The sequence below is a fragment of the Mustela nivalis genome (genome assembly GCF_964662115.1).
Source record: "Mustela nivalis genome assembly, chromosome: 6".
Taxonomy (NCBI): domain Eukaryota; kingdom Metazoa; phylum Chordata; class Mammalia; order Carnivora; family Mustelidae; genus Mustela; species Mustela nivalis.
The window spans coordinates 33,924,514-33,937,479 of NC_139025.1; the positions used below are offsets into that span (position 1 = coordinate 33,924,514).

At 35.0% G+C, this 12,966-nt stretch overlaps 1 protein-coding gene across 6 annotated transcripts in view; it reads right to left on the reverse strand.

Annotated features, from left to right (window-relative positions):
* The window catches only part of PALS1 (protein associated with LIN7 1, MAGUK p55 family member), a 75,604-nt gene that overhangs the window by 15,927 nt on the left and 46,711 nt on the right, over window positions 1-12,966 (reverse strand). For 4 of the 6 annotated variants that reach the window (XM_082734075.1, XM_082734076.1, XM_082734077.1 and 1 more), the window contains 5 exons: window positions 12,887-12,964; window positions 12,088-12,234; window positions 10,353-10,514; window positions 8,815-8,892; window positions 898-1,081 (listed from right to left, as the gene is read on the reverse strand). In XM_082734075.1, coding sequence (XP_082590201.1) covers window positions 898-1,081; window positions 8,815-8,892; window positions 10,353-10,514; window positions 12,088-12,234; window positions 12,887-12,964 — 649 coding nt within the window. The remainder of the gene's footprint in view (window positions 1-897; window positions 1,082-8,814; window positions 8,893-10,352; window positions 10,515-12,087; window positions 12,235-12,886; window positions 12,965-12,966) is intronic. The other 2 variants (XM_082734080.1, XM_082734079.1) reach the window with 1 other exon arrangement.

Sequence of the window (12,966 nt, forward strand, 5' to 3'; positions counted from 1 at the left end):
GAATTTAGTGCACTTCCTAAGAGCACAGCAAAAACATGAACACGGAGTTTGGCACACATAAGAAGTATTCAAGATAACCAGGTTATCTTATGCTATACAGATCTGCATTCTTAGTAAAAATAAGTAACTATGATTAGAGGGGAAATTTTAAGAGCATTAAAATTTAAAAATAAGTAATAAAAAAAATAAGTATCTGATTTTGACATTCAAGAAAAGAAATAAGGAACAAAATAATTTTGATAAGTTACATATCAAAATGTTTTAAAGCATTAGAGTCAGGTACTTCTTTGGAACATTTTTATAGTACATATGTATATAGACTGTTGTAATGGCAGCAGACATTAATGGGAGGTGGACAATATGACCTCTTAAATCTTCTAACACTTAAAACCATCATGAAACTCAAACTAAGGTAGATCTATTTACTTGTCCTATAAAAGACTTACAAATGATATCACCCAAATCTCCTGATGAATCTTTCAGAAACTCAATGTAATCAGTCAATATACTCTAGTTCTAAATATTTATGGGCTAAAGATGGCATGAGAAGATATCAAATTGCTATCTGGCACAAGCACCAAGTAGAACATGATGGCTACTCAATACTCCAGGGTTTCTAGAGGAATCTGTGAAAAACCAAAGGGTGTAGCATCATCCTTTAAAGTTAACATAAGAAGCCCATTCCTCATTCTCTGAACTGAGTATAGATAAAATTTGTTTTTAGTTTTTAGGTTTTAAAATAGAGCTTTCTGTGAACTTATTAATATATATAAAGACCCAACTGCATGAAAAAGTAATTACATCGTTTTTTAAAAGACATGAAAAAGTGAGTTTTTCCCTGAGAAGGCTTGTATTTTAAATGTTCTTTTAAATATGTTCTATCATATTGTCTTTTACCTGGAACAAGCCCAGCTAGAGGCTGATTATCTTCATCCCCTTCCCTGTAGGCTTGCCACCAATTTGGATCTTCTTGACTGATGACATGAAGTATATCCCCTTTTTGAAAAGATAGACCTAATTCTCGACATGGAACATAAGGGTCATCCGAGGGGTCATAATCAAAATGAGCTTTCACATGGATCTAAAAGATGAAAAGGGTAAAATTCAAAACAACAGTAATGATGATATGATAACACAAAATATTCAGCATAAACATTAAAATGTTATAATTTTCCATTAGTGTAAAGCAATTATGAGTTGGAAGCGAGGAGGTTTAGTTAAATAACAGCAGTATTTTCTCAGGCTTCTCTGTTTTCTGCAATTAAGTTCATCTCTCTGTTGACTGTAAACATGTACAAGAGTAAAAAACACACAAACAGAACCATATGAGAGTAAGCAGAGCATCACACTGTTAGCCACTAACAAGCCTGAAGTGCTCAGGGGCCTCAAAGGCTTGAGAGAAGCAGGAGGGAATGTAACCGAAACCCTTTCACTCTCCTTCCCTGACCTTTGAAAACAATGACTCTGCAATAAGGTATGTAATTTCTAAACCACAAGAACGTGGAAAGGTAGACTACACCTAACCACATCTGTCACCTTTATAGGAGAGTGTCAGTTTCCCCAGTGCTGTCTTCCCTTCTTGAATACACAGTCAGTGTAACTGTGCCTTTGACTTCTCTGTTCTTTCAAAGGGATGTGTTTAGGTTCATAAACAATCACACCCCAAACTGCAAAAATCATCTCAACCAAATTTATAATAAATTCCTTTTGTGTTCTATTTGTAGGCTTTGAGATTTAACAATGGTACTAGTTATAATTTTTGCTAACAATATATTTTTTCATATCCAAAAATGTGTGAGACTTACAGCATTAAAGGTAGGTAAGAATTCACATGCATCTTCTTGAAAGCTAAGTTACTGCCTGTCTTCCTTGCTCCAAAACACCTCCGTAAGATATAACAAAGTCATCTTAATTCTAAGAAGTTATGAAGGAATTAATATTCTTTTCAACTTCTCCATCTGTAATTTTCATCCCACCTGGTTAAGTGGCTTTTCCAAAATCTATAAATAGTCCATTTTCATCTAATGAAATCTAACACCTGTGCACAATGAGTGTTTCTGCCCCATATAGGTTAAACTGCAGCTCAATGAGCCAAGCAACTGATTGACATCCTAAGAATTTTATAATCCAGAGTCCTTTTCTATCCAATTGTTATTTGTCTTTCCTTAACTAAGCCTTTTACCCTTGTCATAGTTGAGGCCACCTATCATAAAGATAATAATGGTCTGCCTCGAAAACTGTTTTATGATAGGACAGTCTATCCTTTAGAGTTCCTAAAACACAAAACTGACTGTTCTCAATCAATGATGATGGAGATGAAATCTGATCACTTTCTAAGTGATAAAGATATATATTATCTCCCTCTACAGTAAGGCATAACCAAGAATTCTCATGGAAGCAGCAGCCTCTTTCAGAAATTATGCTTGTGTGTCATTAGATATTTTTATAATTTCAGAAAAATGTATTACTAACTACTGTAAAGAGGAAATGAAGAAATCGAAATCCTAATATATACAAATAACAACACTGAGGTAAAGCAATTCAATGATCCAGTTAAAAAGGTAGAATTTAGGGGTGCCTGGGTGGCTCAGTCATTAAGCATCTGCCTGTGGCTCAGGTCATGATCCCAGGGTCCCCTCATTGGGCTCCCTACTCAGTGAGAAGCCTGCTTCTCCCTCTCCTACTTCCCCTGCTAGTGTTCCCTCTCTCACTGTCTCTTCAAATAAATAAATAAAATCTTTTAAAAAATGTAGAATTTACACGCTAGTCTGTTTTGGGAGGTTGCTTTTCATGGATGTACTCCATAAGTTCAATAGCACACAAAGATCATTAAGTGTATGGCCAATGAATTTTCACAAATGAAACATACCTGTTTAACCAGCACCCAAATCAAGAATCAGAATATCACCAACAACCCCAAAAGCCCTGCCTCATGCCCCTTTCAGTCACTAACCACCCTAATGTCCTCCAAGAGTAAACAGCATCCTGATTCCTGGAAGCACAGATTACTTTCCCTGGTATTTTACTTCATACAAATACAATCACACAGTATTCACTCGGGTTAATGATGAAGAGACCTCATTCATTCTGACAGTGTTCTGCTGAATTTCAACTACAGAGTACCCTAATGAGCCTTGTTCTTGATGTGAAAACAGAGTTTTGATTAAAATCTTGAAAATTTTGCCAGGTAAAACCAAAAGTGAACTTTAGAGAGTTCTATGAGGTTAGCAGAGAATCAAAACAGAGTTGAAGACTGGGTTATATATATACAATTTTGTAATCTTGGCACAAGATGTAGTATAATCTAGAAGTACCTAATATGTAGGATTATCAAAAAAACTTCTGCTTATCATCTCTGTCAATCAATGCTTCCAAAATCTGCTTAAATTTGTTGCTTTTTAGCCAAAAAGTCTTGGAAATCTAAATATGGAATTACAGGAATTATTTAAGGTAGTGAAGGTATCATTTTTGTTATCAGGCTTTTAGAGATCTGTAAAATCAGACTAACTTGGTCACCTGACTGATGATTTTATCTAGTAACTTTCTGAAAGCAATATCCAGCACATTTTCAAAGTGTTCTGCTGAGATCACCTGCCTAGAATGTTTATCAAAATACTAAATTCTTATGCCACATCTCAAACTTCAGCATTCTGCACTTTAACTAGCTTCCCTGGGTAATAGTTATATACATGCAATTTAAAATGTACCATAAGTGGTGCTTGGGTGCCTCAGTCAGTTGGGTATCTGCCTTTGGCTCGGGTCATGATCCCAAGGTCCTGGAACTGAGCTCCCCCATCAGCCTCCCTGCTCAGCGGGGAGTCGGCTTCTCCCTCTCCCTCTGTCTGCTGATCCCCCTGCTTGAGCTGTCAAATAAAATCTTAAAAAAAAAAAAAAAGGCGTACCTTAAAACCTTAGGAACTGCTACCCTGAGGGAAACTAGACTGCTGTGGAGGCTGTATCTAGGTTTGTGACTTTTGCCAAAGGTCAACAAAATCAGCCAGAGATGAGTTTCTCTCTCCTCTTGCCTAGGTGTCGCCACCACTTGACTATTCAGACTTGGTTTGGAATGGGGCCTCTCTCTCTCTGTAGACTAAGAACAGTACAGAGGAAAAATGCTTTGCTTATATAACAAGTTTATCTAGTGCTGTTTAAAATGTACCCCCTAAAATTAAGAGCAAGATTTATTTCACATCAGATATGACCCATTTGGCTGAGTTAAAGTCTGAGCAATACCTTGAGCACAAGCACATGCTCTATGTGACTTCTATCCATATACTTTAACTGATCAATTCTAATTAGTGCTAGAAGTTATCTTCATCCATCTCTCTTCTCCAGCTCTGTTAGTGGCTAATTTAGTTTACCATACAAAAGAAAACAGAGCCCCCCTCCTCACTTTTTTAAGTGACGGAGAGAGGGGAGTAGAGAAGGGGAGAGAGAATCTTAAACAGGCTCCACACCCAGCCTGGAGCCCCATGAACCCTTAAGGTCTCCATCTCATGACCCTAAGATCATGGCCTGAGCAGAAATAAAGAAATGGAGCCACTCAGGAGCCCCCAATAGAGCCCTTTTTAAAATGGAGAGATGAGGACCCTTATAGAAAACTCCAGGGGCGAACAATACTGTAGTAACAGTACAATGTATCTGACCAAAACAGTGTTTGTTTTCTACATAAAACAAAATCTTCTAAATTTTAAATGATAGGATTATAGAATTGTTTAAAGACAATTATCTTCTAGCTTAACATTTTTGTCTTTGCCTTTTATTAGTACCCATAAGCTCGTAAGCTATTCACATCTTAAGTCCTAACGATGGGGATATGGTAAGAGATAATGACTCATCAATTTAATTACATCTTTCCTAAGGGAGTCAGTGCTCCAACATAATTTTCCTTTTCAGTTTTTATTTATTTATTTATTATTTTATTACTATCTTATTATAGATTTATTTATTTTGAATTTTAAATTATTGATGGGGAGAAAAGAATGAGTATATTTTCCTTTAGCTTGGCCTAAATTTTACCCCTCATTCACAGTGTAAAATTAAGGGTGGCATCAAGAAAAGCCTTTCCGGTGTCAAGTAACAGTTTTCAAAATCCATCTCCAACCTGAGATTGCACCTCCCAATCCCCACTCAAGAAGGATTATCTTTGGGTGTCTGGGTGGCTCAGCTGGTTAAGTATCTGCCTTCAGCTCAGGTCATGATTCCAGGGTCCTGCGATGGAGTCCTGCATTGGGCTCCTTGCTCAGCAGCAGGAAGTTTGCTTCTGCCACTTGCCCCCCTCCCCTGCTCATGTGCATGCATGCTCTTTCTCTTAAACAGATAAATAAAATCTTAAAAAAAAAAAAAAAAAAAAAAAAGATTGTTTGCTTCCATTTTTTTCACATGTGAAGTTTGGAGTATCAATGGGACATCCAAAAGATACTTAGTAGAAGGCAGACAGAAATATGAACCTTAGGGTAATAGCAAACTTAATACAGCAAATGCCCTAACTTGAAAACGGATGTCCATCTAATACACACTGAAATTTTCTGTATTTTGTGTATTTCTAGTATGTATTCATAAAGCCTTACTGTATAATAAAATTCCAGATCCTCTTCCAAATAAAAAGAAAATTAAGATGAAAATTAGATAATACATTTTATACCTTTAACAGAAAAGTGAATACATTTGACAGCAAAGGTTCTCAACTTGTCCTTCCAACCCAGTTCTCTTTACATAAACTATGAATGTGAACATCCTTAAACAATTATTTTTACATTTTGCAAATACATCAAGTACATATAAACAGACTGCTCCTCTGACCCGCTCTCCCCACAGTACATACAACTACAGCCCAGACCTCTCCTTAGAATTCCAGACTGACGTATTCTTTTTTAAAGGTTTATTTATTTTAGAGTGAGAGAGAAAGAGAGTGCATAGGGACAGGCAGAGGGAAAGGGAAAAAGAGACTCTCAAGCAGACTTGCCACAGGCACAAAGCCCTACACGGAGCTGAGATCATGCCCTGAGCCAAAACCAAGAACTGGATGCCCAAATGACGGAGACACCCAGGCACTCCAATATAGTCAGTTCTGTGTAGTCAGTATGCCTACCAGAATGCCCCTCAAACCTGGAAAATGGACCTCTTTATTTTTTTCCCCAAATCTGTTTTTCCTTCAGACTTCCCTTTAGTAATAATTAGCACCATTATCTGCCTAGTTAGTTACTCAAGCTTCTTACTTCCTCTTTCCTTTACCCTCCACATTCATTACAAGGTCCTGCTATCTCTACTTCTAGAACACAGCTTGATCCATTTTTCCACCAATACTATCATCCTAGTTTAAGCCATCATCATACTTTATAATGAATTCAGTTTCCTAAATCTCCTTGCTTCCATTATTGGCTCTACGAATTCAATTTCTACACAGCCAGAAATGTTTTTTTAAAAATACAACTGGATCATGATACTATATTTAATAGCCAAATTCTTGTTCACAGGAGAGACATGGGAAAAGGCACAGAGACTGGGGCTGCCAGAATTCAGAAACAAACTATTTCCTAATTTTTCTTCTTACAAAGAACTTTAACAGGAGGAAGGTTGCAGATGCAACATTAACTTCAATATGTTCCATAAGGAATAAAGGGAAAATGTGGAATCATGGCCAAAAGATAAAGCATAACTGTGATGAAATATTGAGGGGAAAAAAATAAAACTGTGTCCTCTTTCAAAGTGTTAAGTTTTTGTAAAAGTAAACAATAACAGACGCAATACATCAGCCTTCCATGTAACTCAGCATTTTCAAGTCTATAGTTTAACAGCTTTACTGAGAAATAATTCATACATTATAAACGTCACTATTGTATACAATTAGTTTTTAGTAAATTCGGAACTGTGCAACCATGAACAATTTTACATTTTTATCACACCAAAAGGAAACCCCATACTCATTAGGAATTACTCCCATGCTCTCTTAACTCCCCTTCCCTACACCTAAGGAACTACTAAACTCCTTTTGGTCTCTCTGGATTTACTTATTCTGGACATTTCATATAAATGAACCAATACATGGCCTTTTGTGACTGGCTTCTTTCACTTAGCCTAATTTTTTCAAGGTTCATGCATGTTGTAGATTATATCAGGACTTTATTTCTTTTGATTGCCAAATAATATTCCTTTCTATGGATATACCACATTTTACTTTCCAATTGTCAGCTAGCAGATATTTAGGCTGTTTCTATTTTCTGGTTAATAATATAATGCTGCTATGCACATTCATGTATGTTTTTTGTGAGGATGTAAGTTTTCAATTCTCTTGGATGTAGGTTTTCAAATCTCCACCTAGGAGTAGAACTGTTAGGTCCTATAGTAATTAAGTCTGTTACTACAGCTAGTTAAAAAAAAGGTTTAACATAAAAGAGCACTACATATTCTAGAGTTAAAGTTGTGCATACTTTGTTTTTTGTTTTTTTAAAAAAGATTTTATTTATTTATTTCACAAACAGAGATAGATCATAAGTAGGCAGAGAGGCAGGCAGAGAGAGGGGGAAGCAGGCTCTCTGCCGAGCAGAAAGCCTGATGCAGGGCTCGATCCCAGGACCTCGGGATCATGACCTGAGCCGAAGGGAGAGGCCTTAACCCACTGAGCCACCCAGGTACCCCAAAGTCGTGCATACTTTGTAAAAGCACTTCTCCTCCCTACTCTAAGTATGTTTAAGTGAAATAAACAACCTATAATGACAGAAAATTTCTGACAAGTTAGAAGTCATAAGAAATTCTGGAAGAAAAGTATATTCTACTTTTTTACTTTTCAGAGTTCAATATATTTGAAATATTAATATTTCTTTAAATAGAAACTACTGAATTTACCCTTTAGTTGAATCAAAGAAATAATTACAGTGACATTTCTAGGGGTGCCTGCGTGACTCAGTCAGTGAAGCATCTGCCTTCAGCTCGGGTCATGGCAAGGTCCTGGGATCAAGCCCCATGTTGGGCTCCCTGCTCAGTGGGTAGTCTTTCCTCCACTCCCCCTCCCGCTGCTTGTGCTCTAATAAAAAAAAAATCTAATAAATAAATAAATAAAAAATAAATAAAGAGACATTTCTAATACTCAAAAGTAAACACTCATGTGTAAGTTTCTGTGTGGATTTAAGTTTTTGATTCCTTGGTATTTACCCAAATCAGATGAAAATATGTCCACACAAAAATACCTGCACAAGGATGTTTATGGCAGCTTTATTGGTAACTACCAAACTTGGAAGCAATAGAGATATTCTTTGGTAGGTAAGTGGATAAATTATTGTATAACCCCAGATAATGGAATATTATTTGGCGCTTAAAAAAAAAAAAAAGCTACCAAAAGCTAAGGAAAGACATGGAGGAAACACAAATGCTTACCACTCGTGAAAAAAGCCAATCTGGAAAGGTTACATACTATATGATTCCAGCTATATGACATTATGGAAAAGGCAAAATTACAGAGATCAGTGGTTGCCATGGGTTATGGAGGGAAAGGAAGTGATAAATAGGCAGAGCACAGAGGATTTTTAGGGCAAACTATTCTGTATGATACAATGGTGGATACATATAAATTATACATTCATCAAAACCCAAAGGATGTACAATACCAAGAGTGAATCCTAATGAGAAATAATGAAAGCATCGATTCACTGATGTAGCAAATGATACAAGATGCTGATAATGGAGGCAGTTATGCATATGTGGTAACTTTCTGTTCAATTTTGCTGTGAACCTAAAACTACTCTAAAAAATAAAGTTTATTAATTAAACAGTAGACATCACACAATAAATAATGAACATTAAAAAAAAATCACTTACTACTGTTTCCTTGGCAGGAGGCGGCTTAATCTGTTGACTAGGAATCAGAACAAATGTCAGAGTACCATGCATATCAGACTGTAATAGAAAGATGAGGTTATTTAAAAAATCTATCTTTATAAAAATGTTCTATGATGTTATGATGAATATTCCTTAAACTGAACTATTCTGGATACCCTAGAAGACTTCTTAAAAAGTTGGTAAAGATGAATGCCATTTCATCAGGGAGCATAAATTAGACTTTCCATGGATTCCATTATATAGTAGAGCTACCCAGGAATGTGGCATTCTGTAGTTCTGGTCCACTGGAGAAAGCAACGTAAGCCCAGAACTCTTTGGTTTTTGTCTTCCATTTAGTGTAAACTTAGGAAGATTTCACAGTGAAGGTTTGGAAGATACCACAGTGCTGTAACAGTTCTGGGTTATCTACTCTGGCAAACATCAATTTTAATACAGTAGAATTTGAAATAGTAATTGTGACCAGGATTAGAAAAGTGATGCAAATACACAAATATACTCTTACTTCCCAGATACCTGGTCTCTGTCACCCAGTTTTTTTGACTGAATAGTGTTACTGTAAACTATTATTTCCCACTACACCACTGACTGACTTGTTCAGATACCTCCAGCCTGAATAGTAATCACAACTTCTAGTCCTGACATTGCGGGGAGTAGTGCTCAAGAGAGACAACAACCAATAAAACGAGGCCTAAAAACAACTACTGACACTGCATTACCAAAGCAATGAATGAGGATAGGTGAAAGTAAGGATGTTTTCTAGATTCTTCAACAAACATCAGCAGATAGGAGAGATTCTACTGTAACACTGATGCTAAGTAAATGAGACTATGAATATGGTGTGTGGATATATACAAAGTGATCATAAATTGCCCTCAAAGACTAACTTTAAATGGCTTTCTGATTATATTGGCACTGTCCAACAAAAACTTCTACGATGATGGAAATGTTCTATATCTTAAATATAGAGGGCCTCAGCTACGTACTGCTCCTGAATACCTGAAATGCAGCCAGTAAGAATGGGGAATAGAATGTTATTTAAATCTTAATAACTAGCACATGTAGCTAGTGGCTATTATATTGGACAGTGTACATTAATACCATGCTATTACCTAATATTGTTAAGGAAAGACCAATCAGTTGAAGAAAATACAAAAAAAAAAAAAGAACTTAAAAAATGATGAGGGCATGGACTTTGTTTTGTCACTATTTTCCTAGTGGCTAGCATGTAACAGGTACTCAATAAATACATGCTGAAGAATTAGTTATATTACTGATTTCAGAGGCAAATAAAATATACCTAGAAGTAAGAAAGCTCAAGATAAAAAAATATCAGCGCTAAACACAACAAAATAAAACTCTACTAATAAATATTGTGGGAATAATTATATCATGTGAATTTTAGGCTAGAAATTGTCTAATGTTCTTAATATTTTTTTAAAATATTGCATTTTTAAGTAAATAACAAAAAAAAACCCAGCTTTTAAGAACCTATCAGTCATTCTTCTGTATCAACTTACCAACAAGTCAAAAACCTCATTGACATCTTTCCCTCGAATTTCAATGCCATTAATTTCCAGAACCTCATCTCCTTCATGTAACAGACCACTCTTCTCTGCAGCACCTCCTTTTACTATCCGACTAATGATGACAGAATCCATTTCATTACGAACTGTAGCACCCTAAAAAAAGCCAGTATCTAATTTTAAAATGTACTTTTTAATTAAACATTTCTTCATTTAAATGTTTCTATTCAACAATATTAGCCTTCATTTATCTTGAGAAAAAAATGAACTTTACACAACTAAACATGATAATTAGCTTTGAAAGTTGACCATTTTCCTCACAAGAGTTTCTGCTTCTGACACGCTGTTTTCATTTGAATTCTAAAATCAAGCAGACTTTTGAAGTATACAACAACAGAAAAATGCACTTACTTAACAATAATGTGAAGACCTAAAATCAAATTTGTTCTATATATGCTGGATGCTATTCAAATAGTTATACTAAGATATAATTAGTGTATACGACATAACTATAAAAATCCTTTTTAAAAATTCAGAATATGATTAAGGGATGAAAAATCTCATTTATTATTAAATATTAAATATTATAGCAGCACCATTTCAAATTAAAATGTATTATTCACAACTGAAATATAAGCACTTAAAAAACTGAAATATGAAACACAGAATAAAGCTTAAAAGTAGACAGAATATGTAAAATTTTTCTCCTAAACTTTTATTTTAAAATTTTGTTATAACTTTCCCAGTTCGTTTTTTTCTGGTGGGGGGAAAACCTAGTTACATAAACTGCCTATAAAATACAGTCCTTATTTTATGTACCAAACTATTCAAGACCTAATTTGAAACATGAAGATTCAAGATTATTTCTCTGAAAATAAAAGAAAGAAAATTAAGGCAACTGCAGCAGACTTAGAAAAGCGATTGAAGAAGTTTTACATATAAAACACTAAAAATGCTAGCTAGCTGAATATAAGAAAAAAATAAAAATAAAAACATTAAACAAAACAAAAAATTTTTAAAATTAAACAAATATTAACATTAAGGAATACATCTAAGTATATGTAAACTATATAAGTAACTGTATTTCAAAAGAATTAATGAAGTGCAAAGATGAGAATTTCTAATTACTTTTTTTTTTTAAAGTTGGGAGAATAATGAAGCAGATAACTTGTCCCTTTTTTTTACAAGCTATTATTACAAAATCTAGTCTAATGTGTTTTTTAAATAAAGAATCCTGTTAACAATGATAACAAGGTTGAAAACTGTGTGAGAAGAAATACATTCCTTTTTTCTCTCACAGTTCTTTGTATTACAAGCTATTATTTTCATCAAATTATAGGTAAGAAAAGATGAACAAATTTTTCTCAACTGACAATATAAGGACATAAAAGAACTCCAGGAAATCAACCTCAGAAAAGAAAACCTAGGGGCGCCTGGGTGGCTCAGTCGTTAAGCATCTATCTTTGGCTCAGGTCATGACTCCAGGGTCCTGGGATGGAGCCTGCACCCGGGGCTCCCTGCTCAGCGGGGAATCTGCTTCTCCCTCTCCCACTCACCCTGCTTGTGTTCCCTCTTTCGCGGTATCTCTCTGTCAAATAAATAAATAAAATCTTTTTAAAAAAGAAAAGGAAAGAAAAACTACTAGAAGTGTACAGGGGTCTTCAGCTGTCTGCCATACATAAGATCCCTGTGTAGAAAGGATCTCAGATCAGAGATGTGGAGCACTTACCAGTGGAATATCTCGAGCCTTTTCTATACGAACTATTTTTACAGTTTCTCCTCCATACTGGCCAATGCTTTCATAAACTCTCTCATCTGTAAAGGGTTCTAGCTGCATTTCCTGCTCAGCCACCTTATCGTGGGCCAGTAAAAGTGCCTGTTTCAAAGGAATACACAGCATTTGAAGTAGCAGCATGATTTATTTCTGTAGAGAGAATTTAATCTAATTACGCAGACTAATATTCTAAGCTTTAGAAGATTATTTAATTACATTATATGCAATATATGTAATATATATTACACATATATGTAATATATACACATTATATATATTATTATATATACAAAAAATAATTATTTGTATATTCAGATCTGCTTCCAAATTTTCTAATTGAAGTATAGATGCAACCCTGTAGTTCTTATAGCTATTAAAAAAAAATGTGCTACATATAGCAAGGTAACTCTGGGATGGGTTATGAAAGCCTAAATACTTATTAAATTTCATAATAACAAAATCAATTTAAAGGCCCAACATGGAAAATACAACCAAAAAAGGGAAGAATTTTTGTACAGAAAACAAAGTTATTTCAAAACTAATGTGATTAATTTTAAATATAAAAGTATATAATCAAAAAATAATGTGTGTGTGTATATACACATTTATTCCAACACAGTAATTATTTTGCAGTGTGAGTTATAAACCAAACAGGCTGCAGAGGTAATGTCTGAGGTCTCTTCAAGCCCCAGGAGACTTATCAGAGACTTTGACTACTGGAAAAATCACATGTATCATTCTGTTCATGTTCTACCTGAATATGTGGCGCACTCAGCAAAGCAGTTAATTCTTGTCCTTCCTTCTGGTGTACTGCCTTCAAAACAGTTTGTACCT